This window comes from Cupressus sempervirens, chromosome 10 (genome assembly GCF_028749045.1).
Source record: "Cupressus sempervirens isolate cs-2001-9-10 chromosome 10, ASM2874904v1, whole genome shotgun sequence".
NCBI lineage: Eukaryota > Viridiplantae > Streptophyta > Pinopsida > Cupressales > Cupressaceae > Cupressus > Cupressus sempervirens.
In genome coordinates, this window is record NC_143127.1 from 811,584,705 (window position 1) to 811,604,575 (window position 19,871).

General features: G+C 33.1%; 1 protein-coding gene across 2 annotated transcripts in view; it reads right to left on the reverse strand.

Annotated features, from left to right (window-relative positions):
- Positions 1-12,638: 12,638 nt before the first annotated feature.
- Positions 12,639-19,871, reverse strand: part of LOC149536411 (apyrase 2-like) — a 60,816-nt gene continuing 53,583 nt past the window's right edge. For both annotated transcript variants that reach the window (XM_089807223.1, XM_089807222.1), the window contains exons 7-9: positions 13,485-13,696; positions 13,160-13,349; positions 12,639-13,058 (exon numbers count right to left, since the gene is read on the reverse strand). In XM_089807223.1, the coding sequence (XP_089663349.1) occupies positions 12,952-13,058; positions 13,160-13,349; positions 13,485-13,696 (509 nt within the window). In that variant the 3' untranslated portion in view covers positions 12,639-12,951. The remainder of the gene's footprint in view (positions 13,059-13,159; positions 13,350-13,484; positions 13,697-19,871) is intronic.

A 19,871-nucleotide genomic window follows, 5' to 3' on the forward strand; every position in this document is an offset into this window, starting at 1 on the left:
ATGCAATAATATTCATGTTCTTATGAAATGGTGGTAATATTGTGTTATCTATTTTTGAACTTGAACTGAAGGAAACTAAAATTGTGAACCATGATCTTTTCTAATGTTGATTAAATGACAAGATCAATTTGTGCTCCAGTATGGAGTAAACACACTTGCATAATTGAAACTACCAATGGTTAGATGTAAATTTTTCCTTGAAACAATTACACTAACAAGATGGGCATGAAAGCCTAGGTCACACAAATCGAAAAGATAAACTTCCAAAAATTTACATGTGAATGATGAGCTAATTGATAAGAATCTTATGAGAATTTGTTTCAAATGCTTATGATCTTGATTAGATGTATGATGATCTTGCATAGTATATCATGTTTTTACCCTTTGACACATTGCTATACATGTATAATACAGATGTGATGTTAACTTTACATATTGAGTTGTTGTACATTATTTTGGAGATGAAATGTATATTCTATCATGAGATGATTATTCTAATGAAATGTTATTGTGATACGATGGGCATGAAGGTCTAGGATACATAAATGGAAAACATGGATCTATTAACCTTTTTCAGGTGATTTATAAGCTTGCAAGGATGATCTACTCATTAATAAGTGCCATATGACAGACGGTATGTATAAGTGACTTAAATTATGTGATCAAGTTATGATCTAGAACTTGCTAGTTGAAGAATTCCAATTTTGAACTCTTAGCTTGCTCTCATTTATTGAACCCTAAAAAAAAATTCTCTTATATGAAGATATCAATATGGGAATCGAACTAATGATATGGTGAGTGTCTACATGAGTGTGACAGGAATATGAAATGGAATATCCTACAAAATGATCAACTCAAGTGATGCTAAGGTAACCACAACTATAGTAAAGTGAACTCAAGTGAGTGTATCTTTAAATCTATAATATCATTTTGGAAATATTGAAGTAAAAATGGACCTTGAGTTTTGATCATGATTTTGATCTAATTTTGAAAAGAACTTATATTACGATGCTATATATACATCTTGTATTTGGAATATACTTTTAGTGTCTAATTTCTAGAGATCATTGAGGACAATGAAACACAAACGAGAATGGTACATTACATTCCAAAAAATTTAATACTCCCTTATAATTTTCGTTATAATTTCAAGTTCATCGAAAACAATGAAACACAAGGGCAATGGTATCCTACATCCCAATTTTTGACCTAATTTAAAATATAGTTGTTGTGTTTCACATGAAGTCAGTTGACAGTTAAATTTGTTATAGTCTTGCGAAATGGTAAGATGGTTAGTCATTATAATTATTTATCACGAATTCATGGAATTGAATAGATGGTTAGTTGTTATGATTATTTATGATTAAATAACTTATTATGGTAATATGATTTAACTATAGAGAATTGTCTTGCAAGAGCACATCGAAAGGGGGAAACATTGCTAGAAAAGAATTAGGCACAAGAGCATCACCATCACTAGGCAAATGGGTTGAGGACCTAGTGACTTGAACATCAAGATGCAATCGATGGAACCCCATGAGCTATTAAATAAATAATTTAAAACATAAAATAATTTAATTAAAATAAATTAATTGAATTATGAAATGTATATCAAAGAATTTTAAATGATTTTCATCATATTATTATAATATATATGTATATACGTACATATAGATATAAAAAATGAAATGGCACCATTATATTATAACTTAATAAAATGATGTCATCCCATTGATATATTTACATGAATGTATGTAAATATATATTATAACAATAATCGAATTATAACTTTCCAACTTTTCTTCCATCCTTTTTATTTTTCTTCTTGATTGTAACTGATTAAACACTTGGCATTTTTAATTAGCAAGATAATCTTTTAAGTTACAGAAGCCAAGAAGTCACAACTATTTCTTTTATTTTGAAGTCCTGTACAGAGGCAGATATCTTTTTAAATACACCCAATTACCTTTCTTAAAGATTGGCTTCCTTTATTAACTCCAACTTCTCCATTAATTTTGTCTTTATTTCCAACTTCTTGGAAGCCAAAGAGACATTACCTTTTGTTTTTAAGAAGTTGAGAGAGAAGTGGGGAGATGTATTATATTATCTATTCAAGCACCTAGCTTCTATTTCTAAAAGCTTCCGACTTATATATTTTTCCAAGCATTCATCTTCCATCTACGAAATCTTTGCAATGCCATATCACTAGCTTTTTAGCATTGCCATTCTTTTCTCTATTTGGGTTATTATTCTTTTTGCTGAAGACGTGATTGTAATTCACCTTTTGAATGCACCTAGAGATCGTTCAGAGGAAGAATTGAATCAATAGCATTTTGGCAAGGCTCTAAACATTTCTAGAATTATATCAAGTTATGTGGTCCATCAACCTCAAGTAATGCTCTGAATCTTATTAACAACTATTGTTGTATACCGAACTCCTTAGCAGCAGGCAACTGTTGTGTAATCATCATGCTTAGGTACCATCAATTGACTCTCTCTTAAAAAGGAGTTTCCATCAAAATAATAGTAAAGTATCCATGACATAGAATCGTATTTTATTTATGTCATTGATAATCAAAACCAAATGTTATTTACTGCAAGATTTAAAGAACATGCTCTTCTAAATCACAAATTTTGATAAGCTAGAAGTACATAATCAATCATGTTTCATGCATAGTTGTATACTTCTTATCATTTCCTACTAGTTTCTGATTTCCATAATAGCTAAACTATAGTTATGATCATTGGATAGAACCTCTTGAGAAAGAGTTATTGATGCAATAAAATCATGATTTAAATATACAAATTTGAAATAAGAGTTAATGATATTTATGCTAGTTTTAAAGAACATATTCTTTCAAGTGATAGTTTGTGATAAGCTAAAAACATATAATATTCTTTTACCAGTTAAGGATTAATAGAACGAGCGTGTTGCTCTAAGATTCAAACACTTGGAATTCACCCAGCTGTACAGCCAAGGAAAAGGGTGAAGAGGTGAGAGAAAGGAATCTACAATATCAAGAAACAAAATTAGTTATGACATACAATGTTTATCATTTTTAAAAGGAAACATTCAATAGCTCATACATGATCATGTTTATTGTATTCTTGTGTTGTCAAAATGAGTGGTGTGATTAGATACCACGATGCTCAGTAGATGACAAGATGTACCATGTTTATTCTAGGTAGGGAAGGCCTTTCTTGTTAGAGATTGTGTGGGGATAAGTTGTGGTTCAAGGTTGGGTGGTTAAGCCCCTAACAATGTTTCACCTCTCCACAAGTTGTTGGACGTGCAATAGACAAAAATAAGTTATGCATTCAAACATTTGTCGAAAATAGGTATTTTTACGTTTATGAAGTATATTCAAGTAGAAGGTAAGATTAATTGAGTTGTAACATCATTACAGTTATTTCTTGAAATGTAAGCAATTCTTATCATCAATATAATTGGCTACAAGTTAGATCGGTTGATCTTCTAACTGAATATGAAATATATCTATAGGATTGTTATTTCAGTTTTTCATATATAAGAATAATGATTATGAGCATATCTTCTAATCCTATGTTAATGCCACAATTTAGCAAGTTGGAAGGAATGATATGGTGGTATCTGAAGTCCTAAATGATGCAGTGGTATTTGAATCCCTAACTGATCCAATGGTAATCGATGCCCTAAATGATACAGTGGTATCCGAAGCCCTAAGTGATACAACGGTATCTGATGCCCTAAACGATCCAATGAATCAATGCCCTAATTGATACAATGGTATGTGATGCCCTAATTGATATAGTGATATTTAATGGTAGTCGTCATTTGATATTTATAGTGGTATTTGTGTACTAACCTGGGTGGTTGCAGAAGCATCCCTAGATTGATTTCGATGTTGAATTCCATGGTATGTAGATTTTAATTTCTATAGTAAATTCATTGATGGTGTTTTAAATTCTTAGTTAAGAAATTTTGTTTAACTGGTTTTAATTGTAAATCTCATTCATACGAATAAAACTAATTTAACTATTTTCCCTATGAAATGAAGTAATAACTGTATTCCTATGAATATGTTAGTTGTTAATTAAGACCCAAGGAAAAACTAGTTGTTACATTAGGTAGTTCTCAGTTGAATAGAAAAGGATTCAGATTTGAATTCAATAACGGTGTTTGCAAGATCTCAAGAAAGTCTGGAGGGTTGATTGTTACTTGTGAATAAACTAGAGGTAACCTATTCTGATTGAACTCTATTAATAGACATTACTGGATAGCTAAAATTGAGGAATGTTGGTTGTGGAACAAAAAAAAAATCATGTCAATTTTGATAATCTAATAAAGGTAAGTAAGAAAAGATGTTGTAGAGGTTTTCCTATTTTAGTTAAACCTAATTATGCTATGTGCAAGAAGTGCTAATTTGGAAAAATTACTACTTCTAGTTTTACTAGTGAAGTCTATTCATCTCAGATGATTCTTGACCTTGTACATATTGATTTGTGTGGACCTACTGGAACTAAAAGCTACTTTGGAGATAAGTAATTTATTTTATTTGTTTATAATTACTCAAGAATGATGTTTTTTATATTTTTAAGGTTAATTTTGATGCATTTTATAAGTTTAAGTTGTATAGATCAAGAGTTGAAAAAGAAATAGGTGAATCACTCAAATGTCTCAGATCTAATAGAGGGGGTGAATTAATTTCACATGAATTCAAAATATTTTTTGAAGTGCATGGAATAAAAATACACCTATTAGCTTCAAGGACACCCCAACAAAATGGAGTTGTAGAGAGAAGGAACATATCCATAGTTGAATAAGGAAGAACACTTCTAAGACAAAGGGGAGTGACTCAAATGATTCGGAGAGAAGCAGTAAGTATTATTGTTTTTACTTTGAGCATGGTACAACTTAAGAAAGGAACAAAAAAAACACCTTATGAGCTAAGGTATGGTCATACTCCTAGTGTCAATTTTAAAAAAAAAATTGGAAGCAAATACTACATAAAAAAGGATGAACAAAATCAAAATTTTGAGTCTAAGAGTGATAAAGAAATATTTCTTGGCTATTCCACTACAAGAAAAGCCTTTAAGTATTTGAATAAGCATACTAACAAGATGATTGAAAGTGCTAATGTCATAATTAATGAATTTTCTAAACAAAGTGAGGAAGATATCATGAAGGAACTAGAAGACTACAACAAGTTTGTTTATATATAATTGAATCGGTGGAACTAAATGTAGTACTTCAGATGAATGAAGAGTTGAATGATGTACAACTGGTGAATGCTAATAAAGGAAACCAAAGAACATAACCAATACTTCCATGGTATGTGAAACTTAATCACTCTCAAGAAGAGATTATTGGAGAGAAGAATGTTGGAGTGATGCCAAGGAGTAAGGTAAGGGAAACCACTTGTTTACTATCTAAATTTGAGCCGAAGATTGTTAAAGATGCTTTGAAGAATGTTGATTGGGTTAAAGCTAGGAAAGAGGAATTAGATCATATTGAGAAGAATAGTACATGGACTTTAGTAAAAGACCTACAAACAAAAGTGTTATAGGTACAAAATAGATTTTTAACATAGTGCAAGGCAAGAGAATCCCCAAAGAAGATATCCTAGCCCCCAACAAATAACCACACAACAAAATATAACTAATAAAAAATGCTTTGAAGAATGTTGATTGGGTTAAAGCTAGGAAAGAGGAATTAGATCATATTGAGAAGAATAGTACATGGACTTTAGTAAAAAACCTACTAACAAAAGTGCCATAAGTACAAAATAAATTTTTAATGTAGTGCAAGGCAAGAGAATCGCCAAAGGAGATGTCCTAGCCCCTAGCAAATAACCACACAATGAAATATAACTAATAACACCGAGATTAAGATCCACAAAAATGTCAATTCTCCTAATAGAATCATAAGATTTTCATTCAACATGCCCAATTAAAAATCATTTTGGGTTTTGTCCAAATACATAAGCAATTACAATAGTAATTCTACAAGACCTTGCACGATCCAACTCCTAGCTAGTCCAGATCCACACTCTAGTAGATAACTCCAAGAAGAATATAAACTTGTGCTTGCAAGACACCAAGAAACCTCCTTGTTTCTCAAGATGCAGCTACTAGCTCTGCTAACAAACTTTGCTCTTTCAGCTACTCCTTACTTCCTCCATGTTGGATAAAATAATGACTCTAGACTCCACAAGACCCTCTACTTATACTAAACCAAGCCACAAGTTGGCCTAGCAACCCTTACATTAAATAAACACTCAAATTAAATACACCCTTAAGCCACAAATCAACTTAACTACATACAGTAAATACATAACATAAATTAAATACTTAGGATAGGCTCCAAGTTTATAATGCATAACTAACTCAAAAGACCACACAAGAATACTAGCACTTAGACATAGGTCCATGTATCATCCAATGATCCAAATCCAAGAGCACACATGCCAACTCCCTTAGATCAAAGCTCATGAATGCAGTCTTCAAAGTCTATTAGTAAATCAAGAACACATGACCAACAGTCACCAAAATTACTCTAACTCCAAGGTGATAACTCCAAACTCTATGCGGACTTAGGACAAGGTTGCCCAATATGCCTTGAACGTATCCCCAATTGCGCAAGCCATAACTCCACAAATTCAAGCCCGAAGACCCTGCATACAAGATTGTTGACTTCCCTAGGATGCTCCTACATCATTTTTTTAGGAACAAACTAAATGAGAAAGGAGAAGTGATTAGAAACAAGGCAAGGTTAGTCTACAAAGGATATGCACAAGAAGGACTGGACTATGGTGAGACTTTTGCGCCTATTGCTACAATTGAAGATGTAAAGATATATCTAGCATACACTTCTTATAAAGGTTCTAAGATCTATTAAATGGATGTAAATTTTGGATGTTTGAATGGAGTGTTAGAAGAAGTGTACAGTGAATAACTTAAAGGTTTTGTTATTGAAAGAGGTAAAGGTGTGGTATGCAAATTGCATAAGACATTGTATGTACTGAAATAAGCACCAAGAGCATGGTATGAAAGGTTGCGTGTTTTTCTTATTCAAATAGGATCCATAAGAACCAATGACACTAGCAATGTATATCTAAAATCTAAAAGTGAGGATAGGATATTGATTGCTAAACTTTTTGTGGATGACATAATATTCGGAGGAAATGAAGCATTAAGTAGGTCATTTAAAGAGGAAATGAAAAAGGATTTTAAAATGTTAATGATAGGAGAAATTAAAATTCTTATTGGTCTTCAAGTATAGTAGATGAAGAATGGAATATACATTAGTCGATCCAAATATGTTAATAGATCTTGAAAACTTTTGGCATTGATGGATCAAGACTAGCGGAAACAACTATGGTCACAAAATGTAAATTGTCTAAGGAGGATGAATCCAAAGAGGTACATGAAACCCCTATATAGATCAGTGATCGGCAACCTAGAACATGTTATTTGTAGTAGACCAAATGCTGCAATTTACTATATGGTTGTAGTAAAGAGGATCTTTAGATATCTCAAAAGGGCACAAGTTTATGGCCTATGGTATGGTAAGGATGAAGATTTCTTTTTGAATGTATTTACTATTGTAGATTAGGATGGTAATTTTTATGATAGAAACAACACAAGTGGTGGAGCATTCTTTCTTGGTGAAAGATTAGTCTCCTAAGCAAGCAAGAAGCAAAATTGCATTTCACAATCTACTGTAGAGCCAAAGTATGTTGTTGCTACTATTAATTTTCAACAAGTAATATTGTTAATTAAAAATATTGAAGGAATTCATGAGAAGGTCATAGAACCAATTGTTATCTTTTCTGATAACACTAGTACAATAAATATTTCCAAGAATCTAGTGATGCACTCAAAGACAAAACATATTGCTCTAAAGTGTCATTTTCTAAGAGAGCATGTACAAGAGAAAGAGGTAAGGCTTGACTATGTGCCTCTAAAGAACATGTTGCTAATATATTCACCAAGCCATTACCAAAGGATGAAGGAATTTCATCCTTAAGATGAGAAATTTGCTCATTAAAATTAAGATGAAATTATAACTCCTTGGTAAAGGCTTGGATTTGTCCTTAATGACATATCTCTTGAATCCTTTAGCGTAGCTAGTGAGAGGGACAACCCTAAGTGAGATACCAAATTGCTTTAGTCATGATTGACCCAACTCACTCTAAGATGAAATTCATTCATCCTTAATGGGATGAAGGACTAAGGGTGGAGGACAGAGAGCATGCAATATCTTAATTAGGATGAAAATGATTAAAAATTAAATTAAATGTAGAATTTAATTTAATGAAGAGGAATAAATTAGTTAAATAATTAATGTTGATTATATAAACTATAGTATTTTAGAAATTAAGTTTAATTAATCGATAATGATCAATTAATTTAAGGTTAATTAATTAAATGAACTTAATTTGAAAATTTCGTTTCTGGATTTGATTGTGTTGTGTTATGGATGATGCTAAAAAACATACACAATCAAATCTAGAAACAAAATTTACATTTCAAATGGATTGTGGAAATCTGATAAGAATAAACTTAAATTTTTAATTTATACAAGGAGATGATTAAATGATGCAAACATTCAATTTTTAGAGGAAATGAGATGATTAATTAATAATTTAAGAATCCTTAACTAATAGAAGAATAATTAATGCATTGAATTTGAACTCACAAAGTTTTTCCATTTTGAGGTGTCTACACTAGCATCCAAAGCCACCTTCCCTTCACATCAAGAGAGACAAAAGGAGCCACAACCACTCTATCCTCAATAACCTCCTCATTCGAAACTGGAGTTGTCAACAAAGAATCCATAATACATTGAGAACCAGTCACAAACACCTATGAGAAACTCCTTTGACTTTTCATATTGCTTCACAACCATATAATGTTGTTTAGAAGTACCTTTCCACCATGAGGTAGATAATTTATTTTTCTCTGCCACACATTGCGCAATTTTGTGACCTGTTTTGAAATATTTTCTTCACTTGAAAGGAAGCTATTTGTAGTCCAAAAATTGAACCCAACTACCCTTTGAAGATCTAATTAAGTTTTCAGCACACAAACCGTGAGACACATCCATAACAACTAGGATACAAGAAAAGGTAGAATGATAAATAAAAGGATTACAATGTCCAATAATCGTTGTTGGAATAGTATTTTAATGATAAAAATATATTTACACATTTCTAATAGTGTGATGTCTCTTTCTTTTGTGAGATTGGAAAACATCTTTATGTCTAAATATTATTAAGAAGATAATTCATTGCGTAGTTGTAAATAAGATATGTTATCTATTGAATCAAATGCTTTCATGATAAACATTACTTAGTCAAAATGACTATAAAGAAAATCCAACAAAATCAATTTATATTTCATTCTATCTCCTCTCTCACCTTTTACTTAAGAACCTTTATAGCCAAACCTATCAAACGTCTCTCAAAACCATTACCTATTAAATTAGAGTATGCTTAAGACAGATTTGTATCAATCTCCATGCCAAGCAAATTCGTGAGGAAAAGAATTCATCTTACTTTTTCAAGTAATAATATTCCTATGGATGCTTAACTAATAAAAAACAAAGATCCAAATCGTTTTCATACTTATCTAATCATAAAATGTTCTTACGCATATTTTATTAACTTTATATTACAAATAGAAGGTAGGTGGGATTCTTATTAAAAACATCATTATAGCTTATTCTACTACCATGAGCAGATGTTCCTCCAAGGTCAACAACACCACAGACTTCAATTGTTGTAAGATACAAAACACTAAATAAAAGCATTGAATAGTATCCCAAAGAATCAAATATTCCATGCGAAAGGAGATCGACGGTGTGTAAAAATTGAAAAATGTCCAGCTATTTTTGAAAAATTAAAAATTAAAAAGCATTGCTCTGCTCAATTTTGTCTTTAATAGAGCAAGCAAAGTAAACATGTTTTAAATGGCTTGGATGCTATTGAAAATGAGAATCTTGAGTTGCGAACAACACATAAAAAGAAAGAAAGCCAGCTCATGGATATATGATTGCTAGAACAGATAATATATGCCACGATATCTCATCTTCTAGTTTGGGTTCTTGTAAAATGTTGATTTTAATTCCTCCTGTCTATTATTTGTTTTCTGTTAGTTTTTCTCAACATGGGGTTAAAGAAGTAACGTAGTATATGCGTCCAAAATGGGGGGGAGGTTATCAAACATGAGTTGTTTGACAAAATGGCTGAGAGTTTAATAAAAAAGGCAGCAAACAGAGGGTGCGGAAGTTGAATGCATGTGAACTGCTTGACAGAATGCGGCATACAAAAGTAGAGGCACTGACAGAGCACATGCTTCATTGAGATTTGAATACGCGGGAACCTTCTAAATTTGAATACATCTAATTAACGAATTGCCTCTAGGAATTTTGGTTTCAGGGCTCGTGATTTCTAGTATTATTTATATGTACCGAATAGCAAAATGTATCATTCAATACATTGCCTAGCAATGCAACTCAATAGGATGAAACGTGAAACTATGCACAAGTTGGCAAACAAACGAAGTTGTACATTGTAAGATGACGGTCAAAATTGTTCATCAATTACAAATGTGTTTCTGTAACTATTTCCTCCTTAGTATTCCTTCTTGGGTTGTCTACATAGAAAGTGTAACTACAAAGAGTTAATAAGATTACCCAAATTTTGGAGGGGTGGATCCAAATGCTTTCAAAGGAACAATTACATTCCTATCTTAAGAATAGGTTGAAGCATGTGCAACTTGCAGCACGCATATCTAATATGCTACATGATATGAAACGTGAGCTGTTTGTTCAACTTTGACCAGATGCCTGAGATTAAAAAAACCCTAACAGAGTGCGCGAGTTGTTTGACGAAATGTGAGGGCAGAGTGTAGAAACACGAACAATGCATGTGAACTGCTTGACAGAAAGTATCACACAGATGTAGAGGCGCCCTGACAGCACATGAGCACTAAAAGGATGAAGTTACTATGCACAAGTTGAAAGCAAATTAAGTTGCACACTTTCATTCCACTCTATCAAATCGAACTATTAAAATATATGTCATGTTTGAGATTTCAACCAATTTTTGCTTCCCAATGCACAGCCTTCAGACCATGAACCTCAAAAGTTGAGTTATAGTATAAATTCAATTGTGTTTAGCATTTAAACTAATATGTGAAGTCTATCTAAATTGAAATTTAGTTACAACCTGAAATCTGTCTAAATTGAAATTTTATCCATGAGATTCAGCTAATATTTATTCTTCCCCAACTTCGTCCGAATTTTATGATTTTTAATATAATATTGTTATTTAATATAATAGTATTGACTTATTTCCTTAATATAAAACTGTTATTTATAACTGATATTGAGTTATTTAGTTACATTATTTAGCAATGTTAAACTATTTTGACAATTTTGTGCATATATTACTAACATTTAAAAATACATAAATATGTATAACTAAAATTTAATATTGATTTTCTTTTCTGAACTTTTACCCTTGCCAATTTCATTCGAATTTTATGATTGACGAGCTCAAATTTGAATACGAACCATGTGACTTAGGTTACAACTGTACCTACCCAGTACATTAGCATGAGCTTTAGGCTAAACTATTTCATTAAACTTGTCTGCTTCATTCGAATGATATTAGAGCCTTACACCAAGTGGTATAGATTCGATCATGTTCAGCATTAAAACTATCATGTGAAATCTATCTAAATTGAGCTTCAGGCTAAACCATTTCATTAAATTTTTCTGTTTCATTTGAATAACATTGAAGCCCTTACACTCAACAAGATTTGATCCTTAATGGAATCTTTAAAAATATTTCAACTTGACTAACAATTTTTTGTTTGGCAAATAGATCCTTGGACCTCTTTAAACTGCAAATGAGGAATGTCGGACCACATCAGAAGGATATGCACCAGAATACTATGAAGTTCTACTATGGCTACAAAGCAAGGTAATTAGATTTCTATAAAAGATGAGGTCAAGATGACTCTTATACCAATTTAGATCAAAGATATGAGAAGAGTACCCACCGGGCTAATAAAAACCCTTCCAAATTATATAGATGTCTTAAACGGCAGCATCTATGCAGCCAACTAAATTCTCCTGAATAAAACACTTTGAGAGATTCAATAATTAGTTTTGAAAAGAGTTTGTTATTTTTTATTTAATAAACAAATTAAAATAAAGGTAAACTGTCTGCTGGTTAGCCACTGGCGTCTTAAACTGCTTCAAATCTCATACGGTCAAGAATGAATTGTAAGCTCTGGTCGGCATCAAGCTTTTTGAAAAAACAAAATACTCTGATGATGAGGGATAATGCTCTCCGGTAAAGCTTGAAAAGCTTGTTTGTTTTGTGGTAATAACTAGCTCTATTCACGCCTGTGGGCAAGCAGATCACAAGATATAAATATTTGATGTGTGCATGTGCATATATGAATATACGAGTCTGTACATCTCTTTACTGATCCCCTGCCCCAAAAATATTTACCATTAGTTTATCCTGTTTTCCCCAACACTTTGGCCTACAACAGGTGTGTGTACACCAATGGTTCTGCAGAAAGTCTTGATGACAGACAATCAGTTCCAGTTTACAATCAAATACATTTCATAAAACCCATGACAAAATGTATGCCTTCCAAGCTTGGAATTAAATAGATTGAAAATTACATGATGTTTATCAAATTGTTTGGTTGGGCTCAATGTTCCTAACCAGCTAGTACAAATTGTTAGAAGAATGAAGAAAAAGGTCATCTAGTAGACCTGTCTTTGGCATTTTGATTTGAATGAATATGATATGGAAACTGACATAACAATAATAATGCCATTATGTTGCTCAAAACTCTGGGAAAAGGTTATTTTGTCAGAAACTTGATTAGACACAGTATGCCTTTAATAGCTCTCAGTAACTTGAGCAGAATCCCATATATCAATCACGAAACAAGTTCAATAGCACTTCCAAGTGGCCATGCAGCTTCAACCAGAGAATTTTTGTACTTCACTTGTTTCACCAAAGTAATTTCATGTGTAGGACTAAGATCTGCAAATGAAAAAAGACCAATAAATTCAAATAAGAGCTCCAGATATTGAATTGCCAATCAAGTATATCAATCGAGATCAAGAAAAACTTTAAAATCTTACCGAATCCATCAGTGAGCAGAGTATACTGATATGCAAGGTCCATACAGAGATAGGGCAATTGAGTCTGATCTACATTAGGGAATTCTTTCCCTGCATTTTCATAACTACTACTGCAAGCCTTTTTGGCTGCTTTCTTAAAATCTTCAGGTTTTACCTTTGCCACTGCTGCACTTGAATCAATAAAACCAGCCTGAAAATGCAAACATATAAGAAACTCTGGTAAATAGTTTCCTTCAGAATTCTAGATTTAGCATACAGACATCTTGGGTGAGATTATAGCTTTCAGATATTTTTTAAAGAGAATCAATTTGAAGGCTAGGAGTACCTCTGCAGCCCTATCAAAGAAAAATGATGCTACAAACAGCTTCTTCTGTCCATTCCCACCACCACCATTCCAGATACCCCCAAAGGTACATTTCATGTGGGTGCATGCTTGATCATGATTTAATGCATTGATAATAACCTTGTGGCATTGCTTGAAATCAACTGTAGATGTTGCCGATGCCTTGTATGTGGATCCCCCATAACTATAGGAACCTGTAAAATACATCTATTCAACCATTATACATGCCAAGTTTAAGAGCTATAAAGTCGTAATGATATTTTGCAATAAAAATAGTTTCATGTGGTTCCTAAGTCTGATTTGGACTAATGCACATCAGATTTAAAAGCATTAAACTATATCAGATGGAATACTCATGAAAATATCCGTGCAATTTATTATAAGAGTAGTATCAACCAGAGCAGATATCTTGCTGAAACTTTGCCCAGTTAAATATCAACTTCCTGAAAACTTTATCATCTAAAGAAGCATGTTATTAAACATATGGGGTCATATGCACTACGAAATTAAAAGCTTCACTTGTTGATTGCATTTTTTCAGTACAACTAATATAGTATTGCAGCCGTCATCGTTAAGCCCATTCTCATCAATTTCATTAGTCCTTACGTATTGTTCAGACTTCAATCCCTTGTATTTAGTCTATTTAAGTTATTCAACTTTTTCCTACATATGAATTTCTTCATTTGGAATTGTAACATGCTGATTTTTCCCTTCTCCAAATAAACAATTAATCATAAACAAATTAAACAATATCTTTCATATTCACTTGAAAACAGTTATAACTACTGCTTTACGTATATAAATGAAAGGGATTGATGCTTTTGACAGATTAACTGAATCCCAGTCTATGGAAAGAGAGAAACTAATTTAACAATATTAACCCCTAACATATATTCAACTGAAAGAGTAAATACATAAAAGTGAAGTACCCGTTAAAAAGAAGATAACTCGAATGCAGGTCATATCTCTATCGTGTGCTAATCTTAGCATCTGAAGGAAATGAGAAGCATTGTCAGGAGCTTAACCTCCCAAGCGCGGACCCTTAAATATCCCTACACAATCTTAACTGAGCAAGGCCCTCCCTACCCTAATTTAGGCATGGGACACCCCTATCTTGCCATTAAGCATCCTAGTGTTAGAGAGTCGGCTAAGAAGCCAGCTAGGCTATGGAGTCCTTCCCATTAACCCATCTATACAACTGCTAGTAACCTTGACCTCTAGTTATCATAGAAGCAAGCATGCCATTAAACCTACCACTCAACTTGACAAAAAGTACCATTTGATCACCACGAGCTAACTCAGTCTACAATATTTGTTTAAGTTTGTTAACATTTTATTTTATTTCTGATTACTTCCTCTTATCTTGCAGGTATAACTCATTGTTCATTTACTATCAACCCACACTCTTCATCTCGACCTTGCTAGTCATCCTTGGTGAAACTCAATATGGCTGTCTATATCCTTGAACAATCACTATTTATCACAATCAATTGCTTTTTGCCCAGTCTAGGCTTATGACAGATACCATAATGATTTCATGTTATTTATTGTCAGTTTCCTTAACTCACTGAGAGTGTTTCATATTGAAGATCCTTAGAAATCCTTCCAATGCGAGATCTCTAACCCTCTGCAATACAAGGCATTCAATTCGGAGCTACTCTGTCTAGCTCTATCTAATATATCAATGTTTCTTTCAGAATTCCAAACCAGAACTTTGAGAGCCTTTTAATATAACAAAATAGCAAGAAATGCTTAGAAAGGTATTATCACCCTCAAGTGCTAATGAAAATTGGATTGCTTGGTATGGCTCCTTGTAGATTCTAGCAACACTAGAACAAATGAATCGCGGTCGAGGAGCAAGTTGATTACGTAAGAAATCACATGTGCAAAACCACATCACTGCAGGTGCAATCTCTGATAAGGGCCAATGAGATATGAATGCTAACAACAATGAGAAACATGACACTAAATTTGCAGTTTGCAGGAGAGTTTTATGTAGAATGAAAATGCTATTGCAATTATGGTGCATGGCACTGCATGTACAAATTTGCAACAGAGTAATATGAAATGCTATTGCAAATATGGAGCATGGAACTACAATTGAAGACTGCAAAAGGTAAAAGAAATCTCCCAAAAAGCTAGCATATGCAAACACCCCCACTAATATATAATGAATCACATAAGAGACATTGTCTTCTTGCTCTTGCAAGCATGCTCAATTACGAGCAAGATAAGAAAGGTGGCAACGGCATGAGTTACGTTCAAGAGCCTCTTAAAAGGCCGATAGCACGTGGCTATTTCAAAAAGAAAGCAAATATCATATAGGCTGCTGGAAAAATAAAGAGGGCCGATGAAATGAAATTTTACTAAAACATAGCCAAAGGTTGGAAATAATTGTTAATGTTTTATGTCAAAAATTAGATAAACAACATAAGTAAATAAGATGCGCAAAAAATACAAAAGATTTATCCTGGAAAAACACTTCCACTTGAAGGAAAAAAACCCAGCCACACCAACAAAAATATCTATTTTATTGATGATAAAATGTTTGAGTACAAGGCTCTCCACTTGATACATTACAATACACTGAGCAATCTTATAAATAGATTGCATAAGACCTTTCATCTTACACACAAGTCTTTTGAGTCCCAAAAAAAAAGACCCTTCATATTTCCACATATACAACACTTCACCTTCCATACGCATGCCTCTTTGCATGACGTGTGACATGTCTTAAATATAATCACAAATATCTCTTTCAGCTGAAGATGACCATAACGGTCATAAAAAAACAAGTTTCTCTGTCATAACATCAAAGATAGAGATCTCTATCGTAGCTACAAACTTCAACACTCCCTCTTAGCAAAAGAGATCTTTAGTCAAGAATGCACACAGCTGCAACCAAAGATGATAAATTCACATAACATATGTTATCTCAGCATAACATGATCGACCATAGTTACATCATAAACACATAGAATGGAATCACACATGACTTTCACAATGCTAGCTTGCAGAGGGTAGAACAAAGACTTTTATCTCAAAACTTCTCCCAGAGAAGGATACATTTCCACCATGCCTACACACAGAGGGTAGAACCGAGAGTTTTATCTCAAAACTTCTCCTAGAGAAGGATACATTTCCACCATGCCTACTTATAGAGGGTGATCCATTGTACCTATTTGCAAAGGGTGGAATGAGAGCTTTTGCCTTAGACTTCTCCCAGAGAAGAATACATTTCCACCATGCCTACCCACAGAGGGTGATCCATTGTACCTACTTGCAGAGGGTGGATTGAGGGCTTTCACCTCAAACTTCTCCCAGAGAAGAATGCATTTCCACCATGTCGACTCACAAAGGGTGGTCTACCATACCTAATCGCAAAGGATGGAATGAGGGCTTTCACCTCAAACTTCTCCCATAAAATAATGCATTAATAACTGAGATTTTCTCTTAATAGAGACTCCCTCTCAGGAGGTACAACTTTAATAAGTGAGATTTTCTCTTAATAGAGACTCCCTATTAGCAAGTACAACTTTGATCACCAAAATAAGATGGCTGACTATAGCATAAACTTGCAAAGACTTGGACATTTCCCTCTGTCATATAATGTCCTCGGAAGTTGAATAGTCTCTCTCTAAAATAATGTGCCATCAGTTTAGTATCAAGACTACAAAAAACGTTGCATAATCTCTCACCATCCCATTGCATCCTACAACCATAAGAGATTAATCACAACTCATATGATTTGCTTATCATAGAGATCAATGCAAAGATGTCCTCTATTTCTAGTTATATACAAAAATCATAGAATACTTATCCTTTTGAAGTCTGGTCTCAACAAATACATAAAAAATGCAACCCAACATTCATATGAACAAAATGTGTTAACATGGAGAAAATGAGATCTCCCAGAATAACCTCACAAAACATACGAAAGCCTCTTATTATTGATACTAATGTTGGTTATGTTGATGCTTGTCCATTATTTGAAAAACTCTATACACACATATAAAGCCTCCCCCTAAGGATCATTGTTGTCGCATCTTGCAACAACTAAATTAACATCACTTTATAAATGTTAATACTAAAAACATTCTCTATCCAATCAAAACTCAAAACTTATCTCCATGGTGGTGATATTCAACAGTTGTAGTCATCTCTACTACAATCGTTGGCAACCCAAGATTTCACCATTCATATATACACAAAAGAGATTCTGATATGTGGCTCTATAAAAAAAACAATAATACTTATCTTGAAGTTACGAGTCAAAATCATAACCATAAAAAAATAAGAGCAGACGCCATAGGCATTTATCCAAAAAGCCTGAAATAATATTGTTTATCACCCAGAAATACTAAACTTTTTCACTCCATCAATGAAGGGCTTGACTTGCACTAGATCCCTGGGTTGAGCTGATTACACCAACAAAAACTGTATGATTTTCCAAAGCAGCCAAGAATGCCCCTAGCTATAAGGCTCCAATTTGCGAGCTGCAAATTTTCCCAACAAGCCTGCTAAGAACTACATCCTCCTCCAGTGACCAGGGTCCCTTTATGTGCTCATAATATAATCTGCAACACTCAACTAGAAAGACTAAAAAAACACGTATTATAATGTCCAAGAATATTAAAATCTGAAACCCCTTCAATAATCTCCAAAACCAAAATACACCAAACTCCCAAAGTGTGATATACGAGAAGCATCCAACTATATGAATTTATGCTCTTGCCATAACGGCCTTTTCCAAGAAAACTCTCTTGAATGAAAACTGAAGATGCTAGAAGCACAAAAGTCTGAGTCATTACCTAACAATGAGAGACAAAACAAAATAACGGCACTAATAATATTCTAGAGAAACACGATACCAAATATATGCTTGAGTTATACAAAAAAGGAAAGGACGAAGATAACTTCATGATTAATGAGAATCTCTGTGATGAGGAATAAACATAAGTGAACATTAACAAAGATCCTACCGAGCTTTGACAACACAATGAAAAAAGGGATTCCTAGAAGAATGAATGGCATCGATGTCAAATGGATATCCACACATGGTCAAGGCTCAGCCAAGAACATAAGCCTTGGTAAAAATTGAAAAAATAGTCATTGCCATCGAGCGTACAATATAGCCAAATAGAGAAAAACAATGAAAACAAAGCAATAATAAAGATCAGCACCAATTGGATTAAGAGAATGAAAGTAGAGGAATCAAAGGAGCAATTGAACATCGACTTGCCATAAATTCTTCTCCGAGTTAAGCTCTTGCTCCCCTTCTAAATTCTCGTGCATGGGATCTTGATCACAGGGAACTTCTGAAAAGATAGCTATTACTCTTGAAGGCAACTATTGTCGAATTCGACCCCTACCATATTGAAATAGACTTTTTAAATTCAACAGGCCAACAAAGATTTTATTGAGTTCGCCCCCACAATCAACAACGAAAGCATGAAGGCCGATCTAAAGATAAATTGGCCAACTCAAGCAATATGGCATTCTTACAATACTCCATACAGGGATATTAAAACTTCCAATCTAAAGAGCGAATAAAGATTCCAAGATACAATAAAAATAGAAATAGAAACTTTTATATGCTGCTATCTAACCTAGCTCTAATACTATGTTAACGTATTATGCCCAAAAATTAGATAAATAGCATAAGAAAAGTTCATAAGATGCACATAAAGCACAAAAGATATATCCGGGGAGAACCCTTCCATTTGAAGGGAAAAAACCCAACCACACCAACAAAATTGTCTATTTTATTGATGATAAAATGCAAGGCTTTCCACTTGATACATTTACAATATACCGAGCAATCATATAAATAGAAACACATGAAGGTCTTTTGAGTCCCAAAAAATAAGAGCCTTCATATTTCCACATATACAACACTTCACATTTTCATACGCATGACATGTGACATGTCTTAAATATAATCACAAATATGTCTTTCAGCTGAAGATGATCATAGTGGTCATAACAAACAAATTTCTCTCATAAAATCAGAGATAGAGATCTCTATCTCAGCTACAAATGTCAACAGTAATAACTTTACTCTCAAGGTGTTGATATAAGGATACCATCGTATATATATATATATATATATACATATGACACATGATATTCTAAGCATACATATCTTGGGTATATGTCTTTATGTTCATATATACATGTGCAAGTATATATAGGTACCCTGGTATCGTTATATTAAGACATGTCAGTTATGACAAGAAGCTTTGAAGTTAATACCAATATATATAGGTAACAATTTGTTCCATTTAATTATATTATCATCTTATTAAATGTGCAAACCAATTTAGCACATGGTGATTTATCCCCTTGCTTGCCTAGTCTAGTTTTTCC